Source organism: Blennius ocellaris (assembly GCF_963422515.1).
Source record: "Blennius ocellaris genome assembly, chromosome: 3".
NCBI lineage: Eukaryota > Metazoa > Chordata > Actinopteri > Blenniiformes > Blenniidae > Blennius > Blennius ocellaris.
In genome coordinates this window covers 8,892,183-8,904,857 of record NC_137652.1, presented here as the reverse complement: position 1 = coordinate 8,904,857, position 12,675 = coordinate 8,892,183, and the positions used below count along the sequence as shown (strand labels likewise).

The window sequence follows — 12,675 nt, the reverse complement described above, 5'->3', positions numbered from 1 at the left end:
GAAAAACTAAAACCTAGTGAAAAAAAATGTACAAAGAAAATGTATTACAATTTATTTATTGCCAATTCCCAAATAAATAAATAAACTCGGGATTAATTGGGTTGTTGAAAAAGCCAAAGAAATCGTTATCCACATCCAAGGCATCAAATAATTAGCAATTCTTTCATATGTAGTTATTTATAATTTAGTACTTGACCCATGGTGGTCTGGACATGGTAGTCGCTGCAGGGTTGGTCTTGATCTTAGCTTATAGTCAGCTAAAATGCGCCTCTGATCAGAGCCCAGTGGGAGACATGCACTGATTCATCAAGTCACAACCAGGGCAATTCAGGAAGGTTTCCTACCAATATGGCTACAGCAGAAGTTCTTTTCTACTGCTTCAGTCGTGGAATGTTTTTTTTTTTTAATTGAAACTCAATCACAAAGTGTACAATCATCCATCTCCTATGCGGTTCGTCCTGTTCAGATTCCCGGTGTGCAAGAGTGCTAATCACTGTTTAACCGCATGGCCCCAAAGTGTACAATGTACAAACATCAATAGGTTTTTGTTAGTTCCAGTGTCACTTTTCACTCCCACCTCCTCCCTGAATGTCTAAAGAGGCGAGAGTGCTAACCATATGTAACAAAAACAAAAGTCTTAAAAAAAACATTTTTTAGGATCTCATGGAGATGATCCCATGAGCAGAATCAGAAATGGATTTGGTGATGGCATGATAAACAATCAGAGATTTCTGACGTCTGCCAAAGGTTGACCTGGACTTAGAAAAAATGAAAAATGTTTCCTCACTTTGACACAAAGAAAGAAATTAAGAAATGGCAGGCATATATAAGTGGCAAAGATCTGTGAAATCCTCATCCAGAATCCAGATCACCTCTAACTTTTAAAGGAGTTTTCGCTGGCCAAACATCTATCAATGATGAAGATTTGGTGAAAATCTGTCATGTAGTTTTTACGTAATCCTTAAAAGCCTATAAAATCCAATCTTGATCCAGATCCGGGTTAGGGTTAGGATTAAGGTTAGGGTTTCCTCCCACAGTCCAAAAACATGCATGTGAGGTGAATTGGTGTCTATCTTGATGTGTTTGCACAGGTGGCCTATCCAGAGTGTACCCTGCCCTAATCCTTGCTCCAGCACCCTGTGACCCTGAACTGAATAAGCATGATAGAAGATGGATGGATGGATGGATGGATGGATGGAAATAAATTAGGATGTAATAGGTGTGCACTGGTTACGTTTTTAGTTAACCGGAAAAAAGTGTCACATATTACAATTGCTTTCTGTATCCTTCATGTTCTTGAAACCCACACTTAACACAGTCTGTCCCACCGAGAATCATGCTGTGCCTGCAAAGTACCCCCTCCAACCTGAACATTCAGAGGCTGAGGCTTACTCGATTACCTATATGGACATATCGCAAAAGAAATCGATTGCATCCCCACCGTACAAAGCAGTAGCCTTTTGACAGGCACTTAAATTCACCCTAATAAGGTAAAACACATTTATCTGCAATAAATACAGCAAGTATACAATACAGCTCTAAGAATGGCAGATGTGTTTTGGAGTTGATAGAGCCTTACGTGTGTAGTTCTTTCAGAAGTAATTTTGTGATGCAGGTGACTTAAAATCCATATTTCAAAATGTTTTTAGCAACAGAGAAATAAAACATACAAAAAACCCTCAGAGCATAAAAACACCTGAACTATAATGAGAATAAACATTCACACTAATATTGAGGCAAAAATAATCAAAATGTTACAGATCCTATTGTGTTAAAACCCTACCCACCATAACTTAAGAGGAACCAGCTGGTGTTGGAGAGTTGTCTGCTAATGTAAATTATCTGGCCCATGTTGTATAGCAACTAGTTCTCATGTTTTCTGAATGGAGATTACATATTCTCTCATGGGTTTAATCTGGTTATCCATCCACAGTCCAAAAACATGCCAGAAATGTAAAATGATGACACTGACTTGGACTACATTTTCTGAATCTTGCTGTGTTTGTGCTGTCACAGACTGGTGAGTGGGTGCATCCTACATTCCTTTCAAGATTTAAATTATATAATTTCCAAAAATATTTTGGGCTTTTCTCCATATCACAAATACCAAATGTGGGATGATGATGAGCCACGAGACTATATTTTAACCGTGTTGAGATCCAAAGGCTAAAAAAAATAAATAAAAAAAAAATCACTTTTTTGAGCTTGTAAGAGTCCTTTGATTTCAAATCTGGTCAGGCTGTGCATGCAGTCTGCAACTGTTGCCACACTAAAAGTTGATTTTATTTAAATGTGTCTATAATACACATAAACTGGTTTAAGTTATTGAAACATGTACTTTGATCAAACATTTACAACCAGTAATTTGGCTCAGAAATGAATAGGAAAAACTACCCATCCTCAGATTTCTATTGCTGCTGTGCACCAGGGTTTTTTTTCCTCGCAACGGGTGAAGATGAGATATAATTGAGCAATTTAACTATCGTTTCCTTTTGAAATCATCACCGCTTGAGTTTTTGAAAGAAATTATTCACCGCCGTAAGTCGGCACAAAGTGTCGTGAAATGACGTAGCGGTCGTGACGCAATGACGCGGATACAGCAGAAACGGAAACAGCGGGCTCGTTTGAAAGAAGGAAGCTGTCGCCGTGGTTACGGAGAGCTCAAAAAGTTTGTTTTAGCCTCAATACGCTCAGTTGCGACTACGTTATGAGAATGTTCTCGTTTGTGGACGCATTCCCTCTCATTGGTGGCGAATCCTGACGTCGCTCGGAGCTCCGATTCCCCGCAGGAGGCGATTATCAGCCCCAGATAAACAGAAAAGTGACAGCTTAGCTGGGGGTGGTTAGCATCAGCTATACGAGCACTGTTATGTTTACACATCACAGTGACACTTGTTGATCGCTGTCGACTGAGCAAGATATCCACGCAGGTAATCGACAGTCTGTGGCTCTCTTGTCTGTCCCATACTGGAAATGTTGTTTGCGCAGGATACGTGCAATGTTTACTAAAATGTCACCTCCTAAACAAACGTCCTGTTCGTCGTGTTTTCAGGAAATCACAGTCCTGTTTCCCACGAGCGATTCACGTGACATAATTATGTTGTAAAATTGTTTTGTTCACGGCTGCATGCGTCCAGTTCTGCATTTATTTTCCTGTAAGTTAGATTATATGATCACGGTGTGTTTTAAAGGTGTCACCAACAAACACAAAGACAGAGGTTGGATACACCCGAGCTTCAATCTCTGCACTGGTTGCCTGTGTGTCAAAAGATCCACTTCAAAATCTTACTTCTGGTCCACAAAGCTTTGAATAGTCTCGGGCCTAAATACTTCTCAGATTTACTTTGGATTATGAAACCAGACTCCCGAGATCCTCAGGAAGAGGTTTACTAAGAGTCCGCAGAGTCAGAAGCAAAAAGGTGAAGCAGCTTCGAGTTCCTACTCTCCTCACCCGTGAACAAACTTCCTCAACACATGAGGACTGCTGACACATGCTTCTTTTGAATCAGGTTTCAAAGCAATATTATTTGCTCAGCTTTTCCATTAAACAATAGATTTTTTTTACTTTATTCTCCTCTTTATGCCATCTTAATCACTTTGTTTTAAATCTATTTCATTTATTTCCCTGTAAAGCACTGTGGATTGCCTTGTGTCTGAATGGTGCTATATAAATAGATTTGGTTTGCCTGGCCTTGGATGAGATCCCACAAACTGACCTCAGCTTTTGTCTTACGTCCTTCATCAGTCTGAAAATGGGCTCCAGAGATGACGCTCGGATCCTCGTTCTGGAGGAGGAGGTGAAGAATTTGTCAGATGAGTTACTACAATGCCAGGTATGCACAGTGATTAATATGCGGATTAATGCTGTACTTGAGCTTCTATTCTGAGCGTTCACATTTCTATGTTCTTGTCTTATGTTATGGTAATATGACGGATACCATATAACCTTACTTCACAGCAGCTGACTGTTAAGGCGTTTCCCAGCTCTTGCTTGTCAAAACTGTTTTTAACCACACAAGGACTATTAGATAGAAATGAAATTGTTTTCTATGAAATATGAAGCATTTTGCAATGTATATTATGTATCAACAATACAAATCCTGTTTTTAGTCATCTTTTAATGTTGTCAACTGTCCAATCTAAGGCTTGAGTAAACATCTGCTAAGAGCAATGAGCACTTCACATCATTTTTGTCAGTGTGAAAAACTATTTTATTGATCCTATATTTTAAACTTTTCTCAGTTTTTCAATTATATCCAATATTCTCAAAATTATATCAAAGATCTTTGTAATTTTGATGACTGAAAATGTTTTTCTTTTGTGTTTGACCAAATATAAATTAAATTGCTGTACAAAAAGATCATATTCTGTTTGTCATTTAGCATTTCTGAATATGAATTAAAGATTTCTTGGAGGATATTGGATTAAAAAAAAATGGCTGGATGTTTCTGTTCAAATCCAAAAATCAAACTTTAAAGTGTAAATGTTTTTATTATTAAAATATATGCTTCCAATATTACGAAACTTCATGGGCCATATTAAGTTTGTTGCATTTAGATGTCTGCAAATTACTTGTTCGGCAGATGCAGTAAATAGTGTGAAAACAAAAACCCTTCTTAATTCTCTTTGTTGAAATAAACACAGCCATGCTCACTCCTGAGGTGATCTGAGAGCATTTCAATTTCACTTTGTGAATCAGTGACTGAGAAAGTCCTTGCCTGCTCACCACCAGGTGGTGTCTCATAACATGAGTGAATTGATCCCAGCATTTCTCACTTTGCATATCCACATTACCTTGCAGCACAGGTAGGTAGACAGCTGTGAAGGCAAGCAAATGAAGTGTTACATTTCAGTTTTTATTAGACTATAGATACCACCTAACGCACCGGGCAGCAGCATTTGTTGTGGTGCTGTCTGGCTGTAACCACATGTGTGCCTGCTGCTTTTTTCTTTTTCTTTTTTTTTTCCCCTGTGTAACAACTATGGGTTGACTTTTTAAGTTCACTTTCAGGAGTTTGCTCACTTAACTTTGTTGTAGCAGCAATCACATCTCTGCATCTTACATATTGAGCGATGCCATTCAATAACCTCTAATTAATGCATTTGTTACTAATTCACAGGCACAGATTATAAATAAGGCTCAACTGAAAGAATTGGTGAAGAGTCATTAGAAATCAGTGGAACTGTCACATGAGTAAGACACTTTTTATTAGCGCATATAAAAGAATTGGTGGAAATTTGGTGAAGAAGATGATTGTTCTTTTGTTTAATGTCTTTTCGATTGTTTCTCTCAGTTCAGCTTGAATTTGTTTCACACAGATTTGCATAAATCTGCTGCTCTGTATTAGTGTATGACTTAAAGGTATTTATCAGAATCAGAGTACCTTAGTATTCCCAGGGAGAAATTGTTTGTTATAATGGATCTCTGTGCAAACTAATATGGAAATATTTGCTTACTTGCTGGGATTAACAGCCTTGAATGAGTGCATCACGCTCAGATTGAGCCATTATAAAGACTGATGGCCACAGGCAACTTCCTGCGGTGCTCCGTGGTGCACTTACGGGGTACGAGTCTCTGGCTGAAGGTCTTGTGCTTCATGAGGAAGTCATAGAGATGGTGTAGGTTGTTCTCCATTATCGTAGGATATTCGTACACTGCGCTCTGGCTTGAAACTACTGCCAGAGATTCAATTTTCACCCCAGCAACATCAGTGATCTCTGTTTGGTGGGTCTGACCCTCCTTGTAAACAACATCAATATTGGTGGCCTATTCCGGTTTCTTTGTCATTAAACACCAGTCATTTGTAGGGCTCTCCTCAGTCCACCTTCCACAGCCAACTTATTTTTGAAGGTTAAAAAGATGAAACATTTCTCTGTATTCTTGCTTTTTTAGTTGTTTTTTTTAACAATGGAGAGCAGACCATTGCCCTATTGACATCTGGAATGCTAATGAGGACATGTTAAACCGCAACATCAAAATGTACATGTATCTTCTCTGAATGAGTCTGAATGCACGAAGTTGCTGAGTGCTTTTAGATTTCTCGTACACTCTATACTCACTGGCCCTGTCGAGCTGACATAGAAACCGTCCTTGGTGGTCTTCAGTCGAGTGGACCATCAGTGATTCTGTATGTCTAATAAGGACTTTAAGTTGTGCAGTGTACAATGTTAAATAGTGTCATTTGAATACTACTGATGTATAAAGTCTCTGGCACGATCTACTTCAGGACAGCCATTAACTATAAAGAGTCTCATCTGTCAGCCAGCAAATGTTCCTGCTAGAGCAGACTAATTCTACTAATATGTGCTGAACTCCAGCGGCTCTCTCTGGTATGTTTAGCCCATGGTGTTTCAGTGTCTAGATTCAAAATGAATAATTCAGTCATCATCAAACACACATTCAATGCATCTTTAAGTACACATATACGGCAGAGGAGGGCTCTTGATGAGGGTCCTGACTGAACATTTGTCTGTGAAACAGTTAATGGCAGCCAAAGGCCAGACAGAGCGAGACCACATATTTCAACTATAACATGCTGCCTCATTTAATCGTTCGCTGCGTTCCAGGGTTGATTTGGCGAGATCTCTGTGCCTCTATCATCTGCACGCTGCCTGTTTTTGCATGCACACACGTGCATACACACACACACACACACACACACACACACACACACACACACACACACACACACACACACACACACACACACACACACACACACACACACACACACACACACACACACACACACACACTGCATATAGATACAGAGACGTACAGTCCTTACACTTTATATGATCAGCTCATGGTCTTATCAAGGTCTGCTTCTGCCATTTGAATTAATAATTGATTAGACACTTTTGAAAAGGGGGTTAAAATTCATGTACTAATTGGAGACCAGTAGATTCCAGGGGGAGCGATGACTTTTATCTTATGATGATGTGAACATAATTTATCAGATAATTTTATATTAGGTCGATTTGGTATAATTCTGTCTTTTAATGTCAGAAAATGTAGTTTTTAGATGTCCCTCATTAAATGTAATATAGCTTAAAAATGTTTGAAAAACCAGCGAGACAATTTGAATTGGAAATGTGTCAGGGGCTGCCTGAGTTTTTCTGCTTGAAGATGACTCTTTCTGTCATCAGTTTTGAGTTTCTTTGGGGCTAGTTACTTTGGAGCTGCAGTGAAAAACATATCTGGAAAGCAATTGATTAATAAAGAAAGTGCAAGCTCGACTGCTGTGTTTTGATTTGTATCCCAGCACTCCCCAGTCATAAATAGTGCATAATGACAAGTGTCAATGCTGGCTCCCCTTGAGTCGAAGGTCGCATCCCAGCGATGGAGATTACAGCTAAGAGAGTTTCTTGATTAGAGAGGTCTGACCAGATAAAAAAATATATTTTGTACAAGATTTTTGAATTATTGATCGCTAACCCGACTGTCGTATGCTAATGCCACCGAGCATCCAATTTAATTTAGTTTATTTTTTTTTGTTTTGTTTTTTTTCAGTCAGAGTGTGATGTGTTGCAGATTCTCCTTTTTAAAGATTTATTTAAATAAAGTTCATCACCAAGGATATTGGAAGTTATTCACCATTAGGTCCATCTTCATTAAGGATATGAGCTGCTGACTTGCTGAATCCTTTATTTTTGCAGGCAGACAAGGAGTTTGTGTGGTCCCTGTGGAAGCGCCTGCAAGTGGCAAATCCAGACTTGACCCAGGCTGTCAGTTTGGTTGTTGAGCGGTGAGTAGATTCATCTTACACATTGCTACCTGAGAATCTTAGCAGCCGAACAATCCCTTATCTCACAAGTGAGGGGAAATCTGTGTGAAAGTCGTTCCACGGGTGTTTAAAGCACCTTGGCATTTCTACTGGGGTTATGACGGAATCTGGTGCAGATGCTGATTTAAGCCCTTTTATCCCTGGTCTCGAAGTTCAAACAGTCGAAACCTTTTTTAATGAAAACACTCTTCCTCTGCTGCTCACATGCTGGACAGTTGAAACAGTCCTGCCAAATGCTTGTCTTTATCGGATAATAGCGAGCTTGAACATGACCTCTTTTGCAGGGTGGCTAAGCTGCGCAGGAATTGTGGCATGGGAACTTTGAGAAAAGACAGATTCTTGCTTTTTTGTTTTCCTGATGATGCATATTTGGATTAATGTGCTGTATTCGCCCTCATTTGGACACAGGCATGACTTTAGATAGTCTTTGAATAATCAGTTTGTTGGTTCTTGATCCCACAGCCACTGAAATGTAAAGCTTTATTGTTGTGTTTTCTAACTGCAAATTCCTTTTACTTTCCATCACTGGTGCATATCACCTACTCTTTGAGGTTTGCCAGTCGAGCTCTAATAGAGATAAAATACAGTGCAGGAGCATGCAGAGAGTTTCTCAGTACCTGTGCTTCTCGTACCTACTCTATGCCCTCTTCAGTTCCTTATAGCCCCCTTAGGAAACCCATCAAAGTATGTTGGTCTGTGGAGACTGTTGGCGGAACATGCACCCAGAGAGTGTATGTGTATCGTATCACCTGATGCGCAGGAGGATATTGACATGGTAATTGTGTCGACTCCAGTCAAGCGCTGGCGCCCAACTGGGAACCGCCATTCATTCCTCCCTCCCTCTCTTGTGTGGGTCTTGTAGAGTGATTGGTTGGTTGCTCAGGACATGGTGAACACAGCCCAATATACGAGCAGATGCTGCTCGGCCTGCCTGCGTTGCCGCCCCTCCAGGGACCCTCGATACTTATTTCAGGGTCTGCCAGGGGAGCGGGCTGATCAGAAGAGGCAAGGATACGATCGAGAGGGTCTCAAAGACGGGAGGAGAAGAGGGAACAAGTGATGAGTGCAGGGAGTGGGCTGGTCCCTGGTGATCTGAAGTAGTTGAAACGAAAAGGTCCCACATTGAAGCCTTGTGTTTGTCTTCTGAAAAATTCATTATGATAAAAGAAGTGGCAGTGGGACTGAAAGAAGTTTCAGGGTTTGGTGCTGAAGTATCTTAATACTGTAGTCTTTTGGAGTGAATGAGTAAACAAACATGTTGTTTTTTTTGTTTTGTTTTTTTCATTTGAAGTTGACCATGAAAACTAATTACAGAGTTTTGGGGGACAATGGCACTTTTTAACCAGTAAAGCCAACCCAGTAAATTTGTGGAGCACAACAGATGCACATTGATTGTTTCACAATAAAAGAGTCATTATATAACTGTTCAGTTTCTCCCATCTATTTGTTGTCTTGTGGAAGCCGTGAATACCAACACATCCACTCCACCCTGAATGAGAGAACCTCCCTCAAGGTGCACCACAGTCTATTCAATGTGAAGCTAATGAAATATTTTCATGCTTCTTTTCAGTGAGAAGCAGAAAGCTGAGACTAAAGACGGGAAAGTGTTGGAGATCCTTCAGTCCAAAGATTACACAATACAGGAGCTGGACCAGGTATGGTACCTCGGAGTTAAAACACTGGTTGTCATTATCTCTGATATGTCTGTTTGTGACACGTTTTATGAAACCATGGAGGGAAGTTAAACCTGCTAATGATGCACCTCATATTTCGGAATAAAACAGAATCTCTGTGTTTGAGGCTGGAGCCATTTGGCCTGTATTCTCTCACCTCCATTTGTGCTTCTTCCCTTGAGTGAGTCTCTTGATGGTGTGATGGCTGATGATAATGACATCACTAATGCAATTTACTCCAAATCATCATCCCTACTCTGAAGCATCTGTCAGCCTCCTTCATTAGCGTCCCTCATCCAGAATCGTGTTTGCTCTTAATGAGCCTGGATGTAATGGAGTCATCAGCTTACCAGTGCTTTTTGACATTACCCTCTTAAGCAGTGATAACCGTAACGTCTCATGTCGGACCGCAACACGTGTTTATGGCAAACCTTGTTTTATCGCAAGATTCATGCCTACAGATTGAGGCCAATAGAGAAGTGGAGACAGTCAACACAGTTCACTGTTCACTCAGAGGATATGCAAAGATGGGAACGGAATATCCCTGAATCACAGACACTCCAAGTCTTGTTGCATAGTTCATGACTGTGAACTTAGTTTGGTATGTTTCACCCAGTGTTTAAGCTCAGGGTGTAAAAGTCTGACATATTTTTATTTACAAATTAAAGGATGGACTACTGCTGCTCTGTGTGCAGTAAGAACAGACTGACAAAAAAAAAAGAAAGCCATTGCACAATGTGTGAGAAGTAGTGTTATTAATTGCAGACATGTCAAATAGAGACTTTGTGATATAAAGCTTAAATTTTTAAAACAAATGCATTCAAGGTAAAAATACAATAAAAATAGAAAATGAGTGGTTATCTCAATGGTAGCTGCTGATACTACTATTAAGACACTCTTGTCCGTTGGCTGTAGCAGGTTTTTAATACAGTGTCATTTGTAAGATGTTGATGGAGTTATGAGCAGAAATTAACATAAATTTGTAATTGTCTGAAATTGATCATTGTGGTTTTTGTTAACTAACAAAAGTTATACATAGCTATGGAAGAATGTGATGATATTCCAGCCATAATCGGGTGGACTCACACAATAGATGTGTGAGTCTTAATTTTTGCTCAAGAGAAATATGTTGGCGTTGTTTTATTCTCAAATACTCTGTGAGAGGAGAACCATGGCGGGGCATTTCGCTGCTTAACCACCCTCTATGTGCTATACTTATAGATTAACTTATATGAACGTCGGGGTCACTTGCATGTTTCTGCTTAAAAAAAATAACAAACAAAAAAACAAGTGAATTGATGGTACTGATTTTTCAACAGATTAAGGAGATTATCAGGTGCAAACTTCATCAGCTGTCTGCTGAGTACATATAATTATTGTATGATAAATTTTTTTTAATGTATCACCCTGCAATTTTTGGTTAAGAAAAAAAGTGTCAAAGATGAACACTTCCTCAATATTATGACTAAAGCAGCAAAAAACAAACAAACATTCACTTCACGTAACTAACTCCAAAGTAACCCTCCTTCTGTGAACACTTTGCCGCAGATTATTGACAAGTAGAATCACGAGGTGAAGCTAATATGTTAAAAACTATCATTGGTTTTAGAAGCGTCAAGAGTTATTCTGTATAAGCATCAGATTTATGCCTACGTGTAGACCACAGTATGTTAAATCAATTCAGTTGAGAAGTTCTAAAGTGGCTTTAACAGAAAGTACTCATTTTGTTGCACATCTTGAAAAGAGATGTGCAGGCTTTTTTGAAAAGCTCATTAATAGCTGTGGGCTCTGTGCTGTGTCATCCGGCCCTCTGACAGTCATCATCTCATCTACAGTCTTCAGCCATACCCACAAAGTGATTAATTGGTTCTTCCTCTTTTTTTTGGGGGGGGGGGGAGATGTGATGGTCTGCTGATTCCACACTGTATCTCACTTTTTTTTTTTCTTAATTTATCAGCTCTTCCACTTTGATGATGTTATTTTTTTTCCCCTTATCTTCTATTTTTCCTCCACCTCATTCTCTCTCTACTTTTGTAACATAATTAGCTTTCATTTTTTTTTAAACTGTACTGGGGATTTTTAAGTGCTAATCTTTCTGTCCTAGACCTCCAACTTGGCAGACACCCCCCCCCCCCCCTTTTCCCCCCCTTCTCTATCAATTGAGTGTTACCAAGGTTCAAAATATTCTTCCCTATCTCATTATCAACATTTGAATTTTTTTTTGTACTAGTATAAATCTCTATTAAAGCCTCTCTGTTCTTCGCACAGAAAGCTAGAAGTACCAAAGAACGCTAAATCCACTATCTGGATATATCTGAGCGATTTCCCTCAACGTGGCAATTAAGTGCATCCCAGAGCACAGTGGTATTTGAGAGTAGGGTGCACCCACAGAAGGCTGTGGATTTCCAGCCAATGCCGAACCCCAACTGATGCAGTGTGAAGAAGCCAGGCTTTTCCTATGAAGGCCACAATGCTGCCAACAAACTTGAAGTGAACATTTACCAATGTTTAAATTTACCATTGACTTGGTGTACCATTCTGACTTGCCCTGGCTGCTTCAGTTGTATGCTTGACTTAATATAACAGTTTATCATTTCTATGATCAATTGGAAAAAAAAAAAAAACTGTTGCTAATGAATTGTTATAAAAATTTGTTTGAAAAAATAGAATAAAAAAAAATTCAAAATCTTGAGATTCACTGCTTTGCCCTGTTTGACCTTCCATGTAAATGGAATTTGTGTATATTTCTCACTCTTTTGCTGGACACTATTTTGTTTTGAGTCCAAGATGTAATTTAACCCGTAGACCTTGTCTTCCTTTGTTTTGTTTTCCCCCTGTGTTGTACTCGGTTTTTCTTTTCTCATCTCTGTCACAGAAAGTGACGGGGCAGCAGCAGGAGATTAACAACTTGGTAGAGGGGAGGACAACAGTGGAAGAGGAGCGCACTCTAATGAACGAGGAGCTGACAGCTCTGCGTGAACAACTGGTCAAGAAGAGTCAGGAACTTCAGGTTGGTGCAACAACTTTTCCGTGGCATCCCTTTGCCTTCAGCTCTGAGAAGTCTCTTTTCTGTGTGGCACCGAACACGACAACTCCCCCGTGGCGATTGCCTCAGGCGTTTGAATCATTTAGAAGCGAAAGAGGATTCTTCAGCCCTCTTAAACACAATCTCGGTGTCTTGGCATCTTTTTCTCTTGTTTTCACCCTCACTCTGT

General features: G+C 39.7%; 1 protein-coding gene across 1 annotated transcript in view; it reads left to right on the top strand.

Annotated features, from left to right (window-relative positions):
• The first annotated feature begins 2,718 nt into the window (after window positions 1-2,718).
• cntln (centlein, centrosomal protein) overlaps window positions 2,719-12,675 on the top strand; it is an 83,211-nt gene continuing 73,254 nt past the window's right edge. The window contains exons 1-5 of the mRNA XM_080521039.1: window positions 2,719-2,930; window positions 3,746-3,833; window positions 7,660-7,748; window positions 9,358-9,442; window positions 12,336-12,470. Of these exons, the coding sequence (XP_080377165.1) occupies window positions 3,753-3,833; window positions 7,660-7,748; window positions 9,358-9,442; window positions 12,336-12,470 (390 nt within the window). The 5' untranslated portion in view covers window positions 2,719-2,930; window positions 3,746-3,752. The remainder of the gene's footprint in view (window positions 2,931-3,745; window positions 3,834-7,659; window positions 7,749-9,357; window positions 9,443-12,335; window positions 12,471-12,675) is intronic.